The sequence below is a fragment of the Ciconia boyciana genome, chromosome 14, assembly GCF_034638445.1.
Source record: "Ciconia boyciana chromosome 14, ASM3463844v1, whole genome shotgun sequence".
Classification (NCBI taxonomy): Eukaryota; Metazoa; Chordata; class Aves; order Ciconiiformes; family Ciconiidae; genus Ciconia; species Ciconia boyciana.
In genome coordinates, this window is record NC_132947.1 from 9,311,720 (window position 1) to 9,329,452 (window position 17,733).

Sequence of the window (17,733 nt, forward strand, 5' to 3'; positions counted from 1 at the left end):
TAAGGGAAAGGTCTAAGCAGATCCCCCTGAAAACTTCAGCTGACTTGAGGTGATGAAACAGAGCTGTAGCATAACTCCATCTTCTTATGGCAGTGTAAATAACATTATCTTGTTTTAAATGTAGCATTATTTCAGAGTCTTTATTATGGTTGACTGCACAGTCAATGTTGCATCAGTACAGACTTGAGTGAAAAGGCTAAAAGACCAATTTTGTCCATTGTCTCCATCTGGCAGATGTGGGGTGTATGTAGCAGACATAACAGAGATCAAAGGATGGGATGGCAATCTGAATTTAGGGTATTCTGGCTTTGAGGAAGCTGACGGTTACCTCATAAAACACTGATATTATTCAGCGCTGAAATGGCAAATAAAACACGGATGAGCTTGCTGTCTTGGTATTATAGACCAGAAAGGAAGTGGTGGTAAGTGCTGTTTGCCTCCATCAGTGATTGAAACTGATCAAACTTTAACTGAGTCCTCAAATCTTATTATATGAAAATACATCTTAAATCATTATAGTTGATGGGTCTAGTCTAATATCATAGGAATTTAATTTACACCCTGAAGCTACTATTCGAAGATAAAATACCTTTCCTTAAATTTAAACCCTGTAGCTCTTTCTGCTGGCATCCTACTAACAGTTCCTTCACGTATGTTGCTGCTATCCTCAGAATTTTGCTACTGTATTAATTCTGATCATAGTTTGTTTTCTTAAGCAAAGAACATAAAGCGCACTGTAATAATACATTGTAAACTCAGATGTGTCACACTTTTGTTCCAATAAAAGACTATAAAGTCTTAGCCCTAAAAATATCAGTCAATGTCTTATTAGTGGATTTAGATTTAAAACAAATAATGAAAACAAATGTTTTTGCAGAGTTTAGAATTTATCAGAGCTTAGGGAGGAGAAACCATAAAGTGGATCAGAATTTGTTCCCAGTTCTGCAGGGAATGCCATATGACCAGACTCCTGCCAAAACTGAGTAGCTAACTAATTGACTAAAGTATCCTACAGAAAACAACTGTATCAAATAGCAATGCAAAGTCCAAATTTTAAGTAGATGCAGACTAAGTCCACTTGGTGCTGGAGTGACTTGAATTTTTAGTACAGAACATGTTTTACGTGCCTGTTTCTTTATAGCTATAGCAAATAACTCTTTATTCTGTTAACCATGTGGGTACCATTCCAGTAACTCTTTATTCTGTTAGCCATCCATTCCATCAAGCTGGCAATTCTAACATACTTAAATCTAAAAGTGATGAAGCTCTTCTAAAAGGAAAGTGAACCCTTTTCTGCCACCAGCATTGGCTACTTCTGCACTGAGTTGTTAATAGGCAAGTGTAAAGAGCAGACAGCTGAATGCTGGGCCACTGGGTGTCTTGAGGGAACTGGTTTTGTAACAGTAAGAAAATTAAATGCATCAAAGCAAATGTGAAGTGCAGCTGTCTAAAATGAAGTTTTTGACTGCTCAGAGACTGTGTTGTATAATGTAGTATTTACCAGGTGACTCTTCTTCCCTTTAAGCATAAGAGGAAAAAGTTACCTAAGTCTGTTCTGTATTAAAAGCAAAGTTGGAAGAAGATGGTCTCAGCAGAAATAGTTTAAGGCCCTGTAGGAACTCCTAAGGGACAACCCTTGCATGCAAGCAGCTCTATAGAAGCCAACTGGCACCAAGTGCTTCACACCTTGCAAAATAGTTCTCATTCTGGAAAAGGTAATGGTTACATTAAGAAATGGTCTAGCATACTGAAAGGTGGTATGCATCTCTGTTTGCTAAAACACTGAATGACATGTGCCCTACCTTACATGTGGAGTACTTCTATGAGCTTGGTTTTGTAGTGCAAGTGTTGCATGTTGCAATTCTTTGACTTTGTAAGATGGAGTTGGTTGGTGAATTCTTATTCCTCAGTAACTGTAAGAAGAGACTTGCTCAGCAAAAGAACTGATCTACCTTGCACAAAAGGTTCCAGAAGGCCAAACAAGGAATAGTTAGAGAAATAGGAAAAGGAGATCTGTGAGATGGGTTATGTGTGTGTTAGAACTTGCTATTCTCCTCCTACATCCCTCCTTTCCTCTTGCCTTTAGTAGTACTTCCAGTCTTGTTTTGTTTTGCCTCACATTCCCAGAATAAAGCCTGTCTATCACTTGAATGATCTGTTTTAGATGAATGGAAACAAGAAATAGTGAATATCTGAGTGCAGTGTGTACATGTATATACCTTATGCAGCAGTGGTGGCCCTCTTGAATTGCACTGTAGCATTCTACATCTTGGAGGAGTAAAAAGGATTCAGGAGGATTCCTAATGTATAGCATCTTTAAATGTTAGGTAACAGCAACCAGCATCTTCTGGCACTCACTGTGTACAGGTGCTCCTCTAGGGTGATTTCTATAGACAAGTATTTGTCCTAAATGGAAGGTCACTCCTTTCTCATCTGTTGATCCATGTCGCTCTGTATAGCCGTTTACGTCTCTAGAGAGTAAAACAAGAGAAGCCTTCTGAAGAAGGAAGTTGTTTTGTAACGTTCTGCTGAAGAATTCTTTGGGGAGGTGTTATAATGCATGTACCAGAAGAATGTAACTCTGGGCTTTCTTCCTCTCCAGTGAATACTTACAAACACATCAGGCTGAACTGGATTATCTCTCTGGTCGACACAAAGATACAAAAAGGAACTCCAGATTGGTAAGATGCTTTAATGTTAAATACTTAAATGACTTTAAAAAGAAAGTCCTAGAAGTAGGTGCTTTCTCACATCTGGGACTCCCAGGGGTTTTCCAGTTAAAAGACTGAGGTAAGATCCAGCAAGGCATCACAATCAGAAATTTACCAAGCAAGTTAGCTCTCGATGTGAGAATTAAACTTGGGATTTCTCATTTTCAATATCCAGCAGTGTTCTTCAGATAGTGTTCCTTTACTGGGATGGTATCTCCTTGTGTCTCTATAGTGATCAGTTTTCATACCTGACTCTGTGTGGACAGAAATGGTGATAAAGATCGAGCTTTGTTTTCCATGGTTGGTGAATGTGTCCTAGCAACATAGATTCTGTCGTGTTCACAACTCCCTAGAAGTACCTTCAGCAACAGTGCTAACAAAAAGGCAGATCCAACTTTGCCTTTCATTTGGGAAATAATAGCTAGATTACAAAAAAAAAAAAAATCAGAAACTCCCATGTACCATGACCAATGTCCAAGTCCTTGTTATAGCTGGTGGTGAGACTCTTACTGTCTCATTTCAAGCATCTGTGAAAACAAACCAACCAACCATGCACAGAAAATGAGACTGCTTCTAAAAATGTTGGACTGTCTTTTTGTAGTAAGCAATGCATCTTAATTTAGTGTAACTTAAGATATGCGTAGTGAGTCTTGCAGTAAATATGAAAGTATCATTAATATGTACAAATATACATGCGCTCCTGTTCAGCCTGTGCTATTTCTCTTTCAGGCTTTCTACTATGACCTGGATAAGGTAAGACTATTGAGGATGAGATGAAATGTTGCAAATAGAGAAAAATGGATGATGTGTCTACTGTGTTACTTAAAGGCATGTTTAGGAAATAATTTCTCAAGTCCCCTTCTCTCTCCCCTCTTCAAAAGCAAATCCGCTCTGTGGAGAGATACATCAGAAAACTGGAGTTTCACATAAGCAAAGTAAGGAGTTTTATATCTTGTACATGTAAGGCTTACACTGCTATATAAGCAAACTATCTAAATAGAAAATACTTTGATTATAATTCATCTGAAGGGGAATAATGCTGGGTACTTTCTGAAAGCTGTAACCACTCTTTTTACAAAAGGAGGGGATTTTTATTTATTTATTTTCTTGAATGGTTCTATTCAGGCTGAATGTTGGGCACAACCCAACCTGAGTTTGCCTGTGAAACCAGTTTGCATACTCTGCCAGTTTATTCAGAAAATGCTGCTGTGGGAAGGCTTGCCTGTTCTCCCCACTTCCTACAAGGGGCCAAATGGACAGTTCTGTAGGGCGCATGTCTGCTGTCTGCCATCTGCTTCCAAAGGAATGAAATCCCTCCTCTGACATAGCTAAAGGTGTAGGTGTTTTAATCTGTATTGAGGGAACCAGTTTCCTGCTCCCCAAGTAATTTTTCCCTGAACAAAGTGTTACTCTACTCCCTGTCTTGTAGTCTGATAATAGCAGAGCGAATTGTTTCTCAGTATCCCATGCTTTTTTGCAGGAATGTCTACAAACTGTTGCACGCTAATCAGCCTGTAAAATGCAGGAGTTGCAGCATTCTGCAATACTATGATAGTGGGATTTGGTTGGGTTTTTTGCCAGGAAAGACAATGATGTTCCTTTCCAAAACTTATTAAAGCTATGCCTTGTAATTCTGGTTCATTCTTCCCCCACCCCTCAAATCTTAAAGGTAGAAGAACTCTATGAAGCTTACTGTATCCAGTGCAGACTCCGAGATGGGGCCACTAATATGAAACATGCCTTTTCCTTGTCTCCTTCCACCAAAGCCTCCAGAGAGAGCCTAGTGGAGCTTTACAAGAACTTCCAAGAGTGCACAGAGGTAGGAAATAGTACGCACATGTAACGAAGACCTGACTGTTCCTTAGCAAAAAATGTACTAGGACTTGCTGCTGGCTTTTTTTAAATGGTGTGGGTTAAAAAATTAACTTGTGAATGAAATACAGGTACATAATGTGAGCTGAAGCTTGTGAGATAAATGTGAGATCATCCTGAGTGCCATCACACGGCACGTCCAGGACAACGAGGTGATCAGGCCCAGTCAGCATGGGTTTATGAAAGGCAGGTCCTGCTTGACTAACCTGATCTCCTTCTATGACAAGGTGACCCACTTAGTGGATGAGGGAAAGGCTGTGGATGTTGTCTACCTGGACTTTAGTAAAGCCTTTGACACTGTTCCCCACAGCATTCTCCTGGAGAAACTGGCTGCTCATGGCTTGGACGGGTGTACTCTTCACAGGGTAAACAACTGGCTGGATGGCCAGGCCCAAAGAGTGGTGGTGAATGGAGTTTACTCCAGTTGGTGGCTGGTCACAAGCGGTGTTCCCCAGGGCTCTGTGTTGGGGCCAGTCCTGTTTACTATCTTTATCAATGATCTGGATGAGGGGATTGAGTGTACCCTCAGTAAGTTTGCAGATGACACCAAGCTGGGTGGGAGTGTTGATCTGCTTGAGGGTAGGAAGGCTCTACAGAGGGATCTAGACAGGCTGGATCAATGGGCTGCGGCCAATTGTATGAAGTTCAACAAGGCTCAGTGCAAGGTCCTGCACTTGGGCCACAGCAACCCCATGCAACGCTACAGGCTTGGGGAAGAGTGGCTGGAAAGCTGCCCAGCAGAGAAGGACCTGGGGGTGTTGGTCGACAGCTGTCTGAATATGAGCCAGCAGTGTGCCCAGGTGGCCAAGAAGGCCAATAGCATCCTGGCTTGTATCAAAAATAGTGTGGCCAGCAGGACTAGGGAAGTGATCGTGCCCCTGTACTCGGCCCTGGTGAGGCCGCACCTCGAATACTGTGTTCAGTTTTGGGCCCCTCACTACAAGAGAGACAGTGAGGGGCTGGAGCGTGTCCAGAGAAGGGCAACGAAGCTGGTGAAGGGTCTGGAGCACAAGTCTGATGAGGAGCAGCTGAGGGAACTGGGGTTGTTTAGCCTGGAGAAAAGGAGACTGAGGGGAGACCTTATTGCTCTCTACAACTACCTGAAAGGAGGTTGTAGCCAGGTGGGGGTCGGTCTCTTCTCCCAGGTAACAAGTGATAGGACGAGAGGAAATGGCCTCAAGTTGTGCCAGGGGAGGTTTAGACTGGATATTAGGAAATTTTACTTCACTGAAAGGGTTGTCAAGCATTGGAACAGGCTGCCCAGGGAAGTGGTTGAGTCGCCATCCCTGGAGGTATTTAAAAGATGTGTAGTTGTGGTGCTTAGGGACATGGTTTAGTGGTGGACTTGGCAGTGCTAGGTTAATGGTTAGACTTGATGATCTTAAAGGTCTTTTCCTACCTAAATGATTCTATGATTCTAAATATCTTACAGGCAAAGCTGTTGAATTCTATGCCCTTTTTTCCTCTACTCAGCTTGGCTTCATGCATTCATGAAGACAAGTGAAAAATCCTTTGAATTTCTGCTTTAATACTGGGGTCCATTATGACTTCCACTGGAAGTAGTGGGATGATAATTAAATAATAAGCTGTGCTATTTTTACAAAACAAGCAGTGGAAGGTAACTGACAGTGAACTGCTCAAGCAGTTCCACTCTGCTGTGTAGCGGTATCATGATTTTCTATCTTAAAAGTAGTATGAATGGACTCTGTATCAGCCTCCGCTAGTGAAAATGTTAGTGTGTGTCCTTTTAAAACAAAAAAAAAGTCCGAAGTCCTTTAAAGAAAATGGCGTGTATGGGGAGGTAGCTACTCTGCGCTGCTTTTCAGTCATAGTGACTGTTCAGTCTTTCTTCTAGGACATGTGCCTTATAGAAGGGGCATTGGAGGTCCATTTGGGAGAGTTTCACTTGAAGATGAAAGGTATGTTCCTTTCTTATTTCCTTCAAGAGCCATCAATTGATTTTGGGTTTCCTATGTAGCAATCTGATCCACTGAGAGTCCATCTATTCAATGTCAGTTGCTTCCACTGCCTTTCTGGATCAGACTCTGAACAGAATTTTGTCAAACTTCTGTTTGCTTCAACACTGTAAAACAGATCTGCAATGGTGTTTTATATTTGAGTACAAAAGCTGACAAGCTTTCTTTCCTCAGCTCAATTAAAGTTTGTTCTTCTGAGAGTGTTTTGGGCTGGTGGCATAGCTTCTGCACAGAGTTGAGCACAAGGGGGTGTTAGCCAGATAGTCACTTTATTTATTGCAAGCTGAGGCTTTGGGGGACGTTGTAAAACTCTACAGGTATTAGGAATTTTCCTTCTCTTTTCAGGGTTGGTGGGCTTTGCACGTCTCTGCCCGGGGGACCAGTACGAGGTGCAGTATACAGCAATTCATTTTGTCCTTTATTTTACTGCTGTGAGTTTGCAGTAGAGGAACAGGAGAGCAAGGGTACAACATGTAGAAGGCGAGCAGGAAACAGACTATGATAAAACCATGAACTGTTCTGATGAGAACAGTGCTTTGGCACATTCACTAGTTACTCTGCCCTCTAAGACTGAAGAGGGAACGATGTGATTCAAGTGTTATGGGAGGATTTAAAAGATGGCAGTGATTGTCTATCAAAACCAACCTGTTAGGTCTTTGTCTTCAAAGTTGCCCTGGAATCAAGTAACAGTTGCTGGCTGTTTCTTGGAAGATTGCCCTTGGCATGCTTTGAATGCATCTTAGTATCTTACTGGGTTGCTCTCCTGCTTCTAACAGTTCCAAATGAATTCCAGTGTGCCTTGTATTTCAGTACCGCTACACTTGCTATGCAACGTAGTTTTGCAGTTCTTCTAGAATGGGTGGGACATCATTTGGCACTGAGTTAGGGTGTTTAAAACCTGCAACCTGAATTCCTGCCTCCAATCTTCTAGCTTTATCCAAGTTCCTAAATGTATAGTGGTCAAAGGAATGGCTTTGCCTCTGCAGTACTGGAACAGTGTGAGGCCTATGGACTGAAGGGAACCTTCTGTAATATGTTGACCCAAGATGCTTTTTTTCTTCATGGTTTCTAGGTGTTTGTGCGACTGGGGCGCCAAAAATGGAGGTTGAAAGGCAAGATTGAGACAGATGACAGCCAAACATGGGATGAGGAAGAAAAGATTTTTATACCCAATCTCCATGCAAAGTTTGAAATCAAGGTGTGGTGTATAATGTTTGGATTGGAATTAGTGGGTTAACAGTTCTTCCGCCATACTACTTACCTGTTGCGCTACCAAGTGTTTGTCAAAACTCTTAAGTAGTTTTCTTTTCTTAGCCATGTAAAAATGGCAGTTAATCAATGTTCTGCCTATTGAACAGACATCTGCTTCTGTTTTTCCTTTGCTGCTGTCACTCGTAACTGTATTAGTGCATCTGCTTTCCTGTGTATTGTAGTTTGGTATATGTGGTTGGTTGTTTTCTTTTTTTTTTTAAAGTCCTAGATCAGTATCTGGGATTTTCTAGAGTGAAGTCTAGATGTGGAGACAAAAAGATGTGTATGTAGATACTATTTATATCACCCATGTGGAATATTAAGTACCTGGCGTTCTGTTCTCTATTGAGAAAGAGAAATATGTATATGGAAAACATAACATTGCACATGTGTATGTTTTGAATGTGTAGTTCAAATGTCCCTTTATCTGGGTACACTGCAGATTCTTTTGTCACTCCAGAGATGCTCTGTATCTGCGAAGAAGCAATGGAATTTATACACTGGTACAAACTGTCTGTACTTTATTTAGAGTTCTGACACTGTTTTTTTAAAGTGCCTCTGAAGAGGTCATATCTTTAATGGTAAGGGATCAGTGCTAGTTGCCTGTGATACGTAGATGACACATTGTGGGTACCCCTTTGGGGAAGCTTGCAGTTTTCATAGACCTTTGTGCAGCTGCCACTGGCATTGGTTCTGGCAATTACCTAGCAGGTGGAGTTAATCCTTAAACAGCATTTCCACTGTAGTCTGGCATCTTTTGTGGGCAGGACTCTGCAGCATGACTCCTTGTCAACCTAAAAGGAGCTGAGATCGAAGGCTGTGCTGGATCCTATTCTACTAGGAAACTGTGCCAGTACAGGATTTCAAGTTTTGGCAGCTGTGTTAAAGCAGCTATTGCAATGTTCCCCTCCTATCTGGCAGCAAGAACTGGGTTACATAGGAGAAACTTTGGCATCTTGCCAGCACAGCCTTTGGAAATGTGCTTATAATGCATTTTTTTGCTGCCACTGCACAATGAAGATCAGGTGAGAGGCTAATTCAGATCCCTGTTTTCCCCTAATAGTTGCAAAAACTTGTATTACTTTGTATGACAATGATAGTTTTACTCTTTTTGTCAGCTTATGAAAGTCTACTGACTAATGTTCTCCACACCCTCCTGCTCTTTCCAGTTTGTACTTAATAATCTTTGCCCAGTACAAATACATAGCAGATTTAAAAAAAAAAAAAAAATTAAAAAAATTGAGAAATGCCAAAGAGTGTTCCAAGAGGAGCCTAGCAACATAACTTTTGCTAGCTCTTAAAGGAGATGTAAGCATGTAACTAATTCCCAAAGTGGACTTAGGCACTTGTGCTAAAATTCTGTGCTGTGTCTGATGCTTTATGCACTTCTAGAACAATTTGATCTTCAATTGGAAGTATGTTTTTATAGCAAGTGTTTGATTAGATTTTTTTTTTTTAAGTAGCTGAAGAAGCAAAGTGCCAGATCAGGAAAAACACAGGCCTGTAACTGCATTGATAACAAACTTGGGGCCACCTGCAGAGCTAGAGGAAAGGACTGACACTTACAAGTTCCAATTTTGGTCCACAGCTCAGCTCAGGACAGTTAGAAAGGTCACAGTGGATGCAGACAGTTGTGCTTCCAGATTCTTTAGGCAATTGAGAGCTGAAATAGTGTAGTGTAGGTAGGCTAATATACTTCTCTAAAATATATCTTTGACAGTGTTGTTCTAATATGTAGACAAGGTAGGCTCTGCACTACAAATGACAACTACTTGTATGTATACCAGAGCTAGAATTTCTAAATTTCAGACTAATTTTTCTTAAAATCATAGTCTACCAAATTCTGTTGTCATAAGTGCTATATAGCTCTGTCTCTCCCCAACTCATAGAACTCCTTTTCTCTTTGCTAGCCATCTATGACGTATTCCTTGTGGGGATATTGTCTCACAACAGTTTAGGAGCCCAGAACTGAGTATCAAGGTTTTAAGTTTGTTGTGGGCATCAGAGCAGATCTGAGCCTGGGGTGTTCTCCTTTCCATGCACATGACTTAGGAATGTCTGGTAAGATGAAAATGGGTATGTTTGTCTGTCCCTGCAGGTGACAGAGCTGCGAGGATTGGCCACTATTCTAGTTGGTGTCGTGACATGCGACAGCATAAACTTCTTTACAACCAAGCCTCAAGCAATCATTGTAGATATAACTGAACTGGGCACCATCAAGCTGCAGCTGGAGGTCCTCTGGAAGTAAGTACAGCTTCAAATGAAAAAAGCTAGAGCTAAACATTTGAAATAAATTAAAGCCTCCGAAGTATGTCACTTAGTAGCATTCAACATCATAGTCCTCTTTCTATTTGCAGAGCAGGTGCAGGATAGGTAGCAGCCACGTGCTTCCTCACAGCAATACCAGCTACTGTGCCTGATCTCTGACTCTGTGGGACGAGTCCTCGGGAAGGGGAGGGGGAAAGGGACAGAAGCTATTTCTATGACCCTTCAGTTCTTTGTATTGATGTTACCAGAGCCATGGCTAGTCACATGAACTGACTAGTAGGCTTTTACTTAGCTTACTAGTCTTCAGAATGAGCATTCAAGTCTAGCTCCAAGCAATGTATGTACATCTATAAAACATGAACAATAATCTTAAAGATGATGAAATGAAACTGAAAATAGCAGCTTCTAGGCACAATGAAAAAAATATATAGTTGAAATTTTAGGACAATCACTATTACCAGGCCACAATTTGTTAAAAATGAAGCTTTCCCTAAGACTTAGCACCTTCATATTTGCACTGTGAATACTGTTATCGATATAAGGCCTGTCTGTGCACTACAGGGAAGCTTGGTTACAGATGCACTTTTAAAATAGCTGAGTATTTTCATGGTGTCTGCCATTTGTTAAATTGTTTTATAATTTAAATCTGTAAATTGATTTTTGTAGTGGATTACTGATGTTATTAAAAGCAAATTCTCACTTTTGTGGATGCTGCACTGGAACTTCTTCCTCACTCTAGACACACCGCCATAGATTTTTGAGGTAGTACTGTTATTTCTGCTTTATGGGACTGTCAGTCCATACAGAGAGTCTTGTCTGCAACAAATCAAAACCTTTTAACCTGTTTCCATTTATTATTGTCCAGGGGTTAAATCTAGCCATCTTAGTGAAGCACCCAATTAAACAACGGGCAGTCTTCACTTGTATTTTTGCATATGGCTTACTGCAGTCCTCAGTTCTTCCCAACCCAATGTGGCAAAGAGGTATTTGAACACACCTCCACGGTAAGGACCTTCTTGAAAGGCCACTTTGTGATGACTTGTGGATCTAGGAAAAGCAGAAACTGAACAATATTTAGATCAGGAAGGGCAGGGAGCTATGCCTTGCAGGCCACACTCACCTGTGACTCAGCCTTATACAACTCTTGTCTCTGGCCATGCTGGTTTCTTGTTTTCTTAAAAATTACCCAAAAATAAAAAAGCTTGTACGTGTTGCATTGTGGTCTGCCAAATGTGCCCAAAAGTTAAACAGATCTGTCAGTAAGAGAAATGTTTCCTTCCCCTTAGGGTAAAGTAACCAAATGTATTTTACAATCAGACTTGATTTTTCAGGTCTTAATACCCTGTTTCTACTTTTAATTACTTTTGGAAGCATCATTTAACTTAAACCTTATCACAGTCTTTTAAGCCACCAACAGAAGAAATGCCAGAAAGGTTTTCTGTTGCAGTTCCTGTTCAAGTGTTGATAAACAGTTTTCAGGTTGCATTTCTGGGGGGGTTGGGGAAAGAAAAGCTTTATTGATCAAGGGGTAATGGTTTTAAACTAAAAGAGGGTAGATTTAGACTAGATATAAGGAAGAAATTTTTTACAGTGAGGATAGTGAAACACTGGCCCAGGTTGCCCAGAGAGGTGGTAGATGCCCCATCCCTGGAAACATTCAAGGTCAGGTTGCATGGGGCTCTGAGCAACCTGATCTAGTGGAAGGTGTCCCTACTCATTGCAGCAGGACTGGACTAGATGACCTGTAAAGGTCCCTCCCAACCCAAACTAATCTATGATCAACATACTATTTTCTGAATCTTTTGTGTATGCTGTGGTTCTTGAAATATACTGTTGACTTGTATGTGCAATTGGGCTGAAAAATGAGTCTTGGTAATGCATCTGAAAATTATTTTCAAACACACACATTGGTCTAAGTTGGTAAGAAATAAACTCACACAGCAGAGTTTTGCCCGCACCTGTTGTTTACGACACTTTTTCTTCCTGAGATCTAACAATGGGCATCAGTATATGTTTTGTTTTGGGGAGGTGCTGCAGCTGCTCTGAGACTTTTGAGGCCTCTGTTTCTTATTTTAGAAGCTGACCCACTAATTAGTTGGGTAACAAAGCCTCATTCCAGCAGCCTGCTGTGATCTTGCATTATATACCCTATGAAACTTCCTCTTGCTCATGCCAAGTTACGTATGTATTCCCATTTGAATCTGAAAGCAGAGACATTCATGGTAGAGTTATTGAAAACTTAAAGGAGTGTCATTCACTCCACACAAATGATAGCCCTTTTAAATGAAGGCCAATTAAAATATTCTGTTTTGACATTTGCATGTATTGGGGAAGGAAGAAGAGGGGCATAGCAGGATATATGGGCTCTAATACATCCCCAGCAAAGTCTGATGCCTTTATTTGTCATCTCTCACCCTGCAACAAACACACACCACCAAAACTTGCTTTGGGTGTAGTCCGTATGTAAAATGATCAAAAGCTCTATACACAGTTTCAGAGCAGAAAGGGTTGCAGACAGAACCCTCTGCTTGCAGAGATGTTTTTCTTATAAGGGAAGTCCCTTTTTCCCTGACTTCAAGCCTAACACCTTAAGAAGCTTCACTTATGCAGTGAAGGAGACATACTTTATTGAACTGGTATAAAATCTGTTTTTTTCCTAATATGGGAAGTGCTGTGCCAAGAGATGGCACATTCATAGTGGAGTCTGGAAGAAATCACTTCTACTCTCTTCTTGTTAACCCACACAAATGGCAGCTAACGGATAGATTCACTTAATTTACTTTTGCTGGATCTACTTGCTTGCCTTTCCTCGCTGTCAATAACTTGCATAAATAATTATGTACATAAGTTGTTCTTCCCAAAGGACTGTATGAGGAAAACCCCTTCCTATTCTGCGATATTACATAGTTTCTAAGATAATAGCCTAAATCTCCAAAGCAACGGATATTTCTGACTAAATTTTCTAGAAAAATACAATTCAAATTATGTTGACCCTTGATTGTTGCAGTAGCTCGCAGCTCAGAGTGCAGCTTTTGATTGGCAAGATGAACACTTCTATGGCATTTGGGACAGCCATCACCCAGCTTTTAGAATTGGCAACCACTGAGCTGGGTGGTGGTGACGCATTTTCTTTGGGAGTTAATCCCCACTTGGAATTTTTCAGTGTATGAGAAAACTCTGGCTGCGTGTCTCTGCTGTGTTTAAGTTTTGTGAAATGCGTTGGTATCCTACCAAGTGGATTCTCCAGAGCACTTCTGCACAGAACTGGCAGGCTCCTTCTCTTTGACAGCCTGTTTGCTGAAGTTGTTTACAGAAAAGAGAAGTTGTGTGGTGATAACTCAGGGTGTTTTTATTTTCAAAGATAGAGGATTCAAAATAACAGCTGCTTTTTTCTGTGATTTAAGAATAACTAAACAAATCCAGCTGATTTGCCCAAACTTCCCTGAGAGGCAAGCTTTCAATCTAGACCTGCTTTGTGAGAAATCCAAATGTAGATCACTCTTCCACTTCTAAATGTATATTTTCTTTAAATAGGCCACTAGTCTTCTGGCCTCTAACAAAAGTTCCTTCAACTCCTTTATAGATTATGCCATAAGGAGTGTGAATGAGCTTGGGTTTGTTGCAGAATGGCTTTGCTGGCCAGTTTGGCAGAAAACTTCGGGTTTTTTGCCAACCTAAACAGCAGTCTGAATTCTGTGTCTCACATGAAGGACAAAGAGAGAGCCTGTATTCTCTTTTCAGAACTTCAGTTAGCACCCCGTACTGGGATCTAAGGGTACCATCCAGCCAGAACCACTCCTGTGACTTTTGCGTGCTTTGAGCATGTGCTAGCCTGGCTCACAAGGGTTTGTGGAGTGGGAGAAAAAAAACCTTAAGGGAGAATAAAAAAGGAAAGTCTGTTTTCTTGGATACATACCTACTGCCAGTCTTGCTCTTATAGACAAAAACTTCCTGAATAGGCAGTTACTCATGCAGGTATCTTTAGGCAGTAGTCCATCAATGCATCTCTGCTTTTGATGGAAGTGGTCTTTAATAGCTTAGTTGTGCTATAAGCTGTACTAACCTTGAAACTGGTGCTTGTTATGCTTTAATGGGTAGGAAAAACCTAACAACCATCACAGTGTTAAAATTGCATGAGCATTTTCACCTGTGTTCCACAGGAGGAGAAAAGAAATTTCATGATTAACAGCGAGTCCAATCCAGTTGACCAGAATTGTGGGGGTTTTTTTATTAATGCAAGTCTGGATTCACAGGCTTAGTAGTGGGACTCGGATGTCTGTCCACCAAGAGCCCTTCTGGCCCAGTGGTATTTAATAGAAGGAGCGACTGGACAGAAGGGGAGTGATTAGGGCACAGTCTTGGCAGTGGGAGAAAGGAATGCAGATCCTCTGGGGCTGAAGACTGAATTGAGTTCAGCTCTTATATGTTCTGCCTGATTACTTATGTTCCTCTGAGAACATAAACCAGGAAGTGTCCTCCTTACACACCCAACAGAGAAATGCAGCAGGGTGAGGGAAATGATAGAAATCTCAAGTATTTCATCCCTCCGCAGGTTTGGTGGTTATGACAAAATAATATCTCGCCGGGAATCCATGTGCAGTGCTGGCAAGGCTGAGGTACCTCTGAATGTGTGCGGATGCAAAGCTTCTGATGTTGTGGGAGGCTCAATCTAGGAAACATGAGCTCTGATTAATTGTAAACCCCTTCAAGGTCAGGTTGGGCATGAGAGTTTTGGTCCTGAACACTGAAGTCCTGCAACAGTGCTAAGGCAAGCTAAAGGAGAGTTATGTGCTGCATTTACATTGGCCTTAACAATGATGGCCTTGTAATGTCGTGCATTTAATGCCAATATTGTAATTAGTCATAACCAAAGGCCAACATGTTTGGCAATATAGAAATAGAATGGGGACAACAAAGATGATCAGGCATGTGGGGCCACTTTCATTTTCTTAATGGAATTTTTCAGTCTTGAAAAGGTGTTGATGGATAATACTGTATAGGCATATAATAGATGCTCACTGTGGGGAATGTGGAAAGGAAATGATTAGCCACCACTTCTCTCAGTACAGCCACAGAGATCCCCTCATGTCAAAGTACTTGTTCCACAATTTAAAGTTAAATAATTAAATTTCTGCATACTTTTGACCTACGTAGAGATTTTGTGTCAATGATTTCAGGAAGTGACTAGATAAACTAAGGAAAAGCGTGTGACAACTGAAGGCAATAGTCTGCTTGCGAAGTCTGGTGTATGACAGATATAAGCTATGGATTGCCTCAAATTTGAGTATGTGTCTGAGGAAAGCCTACTATATTTGACTTATTTCCTATGCTTTTCCCCTGGATATCCCCTACTGGCTTTTGTCAATGTCAAGCTGCTGGGAGAGATGAATTCGCAGATCTGTCCCAGTATGATCTGTTTGCTGTACAAATGTGGAACAAGACAATGGAACGTGCCCGAAGACCTTATAACCAAGAGATAATAGATGCTTTAGAGCAGACTTCGTTCTTTCCTTCACCCTTTGCTTTGCGCTCTCAACTTGTTATCTTGCAGTAACAGGGAACATGTGCTTGTTGGGAGGGCAGCTGAATAGCTGTGTTTTGCTAGAGGGTTTTAGTAATTGTCAAAGGGGCAAAGCAGATTTAGCTTGTTTTTCCTGTCCCTTTCCTCCAAAGTGTTATTTTGCATTAAGGTATTGCTATATTAAAAGCTAAAAATGAAAAACCTGAGGAATGGATCCCTGTGACTCTTCTTAAGAAATCCCATGGTGGATGGGAGTAATTTACTCCCATCAGTAAACATAGCGGGCTTTGGCTAAAAGGCTCTTACTGTCAGAAACCCGATTTATTTTCTGCATAGTGAGACAATGCAGATGGTTGTTAATGTGACTCTGTGGAACTGGCCTGTTTGATGAAGCCCAGCTGGGTTACACTGGTTAATTTAGCCAATTAACCTGTATTAGGCGAGCTCACAGAGCGTTACCTCCATGCTGAGGAAGACAGTGGTGTGTTGCACTGCAGGATGCTGTTGAGAATTGTCCCTGTGCAACGTGAGAAGCTAGAGAGAATTGGAGCTCTGCTTTTCAATTTTTGCTAGAGAGGAGAAGTTCATTTCCCTGTAATTGGTTAGTCCTCGTTATCATTTGGATCTTTTCAGAATTCTAGTGGTTCTATATTGTACAGCTAAATGCAGCTGACTTTATCCTACTGTTTGGTCATTATATTCATATCTACGAGATTACAGATTTGTTATAAACAATTCATTTTTTTTTCAAAATCCCAGCATGTAAGTGGAAAAACAAACCTTCTTTTGGTACCCCAAGGCATATCAGTAGGGAACAAAAGAAACATGTAGAAAAAACAAACGTGCTTTCCTTAACTTTAAATATGTTTTCCCTCTCCTGATTAGCTGAGTTGCATTTTGGGAGGCAGTTTGTCCAAGTTTCCTTAGACTGCTTTGCAAAGGAGTTGGGAAATTAATGGCTGTGATGTAGTAGGTAATTGGGAAGTCTTTAGAGCAGGACTCATCCAACTCTTGTAGACCATAGCCAGTATCCTCTGGGGCTATAACTGGACTCATCCATGACTGTATGAACCACATAACTTGCTGTATACCACTGCACAAGCTTCCTCTGCCAGCCAAAGGAGTTGTTTATTAATATTTGAAGGATAATGAAGGTTTTTTTAGTGGCTTTTCCAGGTGGTGCATGCTCTGCATGAGGGAAATCAATGACAGTTTTCCTTTATTACATGTGTTATATTTCCTTCCTATCTGGTATGGTGTACGTCTCACTCTCGGTCCAGTGGCTGTCAGCAAGCAGCCTATATGTACTCGCCAGCACTGGTGTCTGTGTAGGACACTGCAGAAGGACAGAGAGCACTTCAGACTCTTGGCTTGTTGGACTCTTCTTCCAAAGACTGTGGCACAGGGCTCTGTCTAAAGGGTTTTGAGAATTCTGTGTAAAAGACGCAACCTTTTTGCTTACCTCTTTCTCTGCTGGTGCAATCAAAGATATTGGTCAGAGAGGCAGTCTCTTTCCTTTTGTTCCCTGTGTTGTTTACTAAATGTCACAGTTCAAATCCCAGCAGCTGTTCCTGCTGCTAAACATTTCTGTGCTTTCTGGTATTACTGACACTTAGGCCTTTGTGTCTTCTGCTACAGCCCCTTTGACACAGAGAACCTGTTTTTGTCACCTGGAACCACTGCCAAGTTTTCTGTGGGTAGCAGGAAGAGCTCGTTATACAACTGGACCCCACCGAATACTCCCAGCTTCAGAGAGAAATACTACCTGGTGAGTATGCTGAGGAAAGCAAAATGCAAAGCACAGACCCAGGACTTGATTTTTGGATTAGATTAGGCTATTGAAGAACACACTCAGAAATGTGAAAACGTAGCACTCCAGGGCCTTTGCAGTTTATTTTGGAGTTTTGTTATATTTTTATTTGAACCCCTATTCTTTTGAGTTCCATTTTAGATTTTGTAAAAGGAAAAAAAAAAACCAACCCTGCCAAATATTCCTCTTGGCAGCCAGAATGGTATGGGTGTGGGCATCTGCTCTAATAGTCTACGGCGAGAATCAAACTATGAACCAGTCTGTCTCAGTAGCCATGGAGCAGAATGGCATCTTAGAGGTGCTATGTGAAACAAGCCTTCCTCT

General features: G+C 41.2%; 1 protein-coding gene across 7 annotated transcripts in view; it reads left to right on the plus strand.

Moving 5' to 3' along the window:
• RIPOR3 (RIPOR family member 3) overlaps window positions 1-17,733 on the plus strand; it is a 55,225-nt gene that overhangs the window by 26,494 nt on the left and 10,998 nt on the right. For 5 of the 7 annotated variants that reach the window (XM_072878906.1, XM_072878905.1, XM_072878909.1 and 2 more), the window contains 9 exons: window positions 2,603-2,681; window positions 3,441-3,464; window positions 3,593-3,646; window positions 4,381-4,530; window positions 6,439-6,502; window positions 6,905-6,948; window positions 7,632-7,757; window positions 9,909-10,054; window positions 17,238-17,367. In XM_072878906.1, the coding sequence (XP_072735007.1) occupies window positions 2,603-2,681; window positions 3,441-3,464; window positions 3,593-3,646; window positions 4,381-4,530; window positions 6,439-6,502; window positions 6,905-6,948; window positions 7,632-7,757; window positions 9,909-10,054; window positions 17,238-17,367 (817 nt within the window). The remainder of the gene's footprint in view (window positions 1-2,602; window positions 2,682-3,440; window positions 3,465-3,592; window positions 3,647-4,380; window positions 4,531-6,438; window positions 6,503-6,904; window positions 6,949-7,631; window positions 7,758-9,908; window positions 10,055-17,237; window positions 17,368-17,733) is intronic. The other 2 variants (XM_072878912.1, XM_072878910.1) reach the window with 2 other exon arrangements.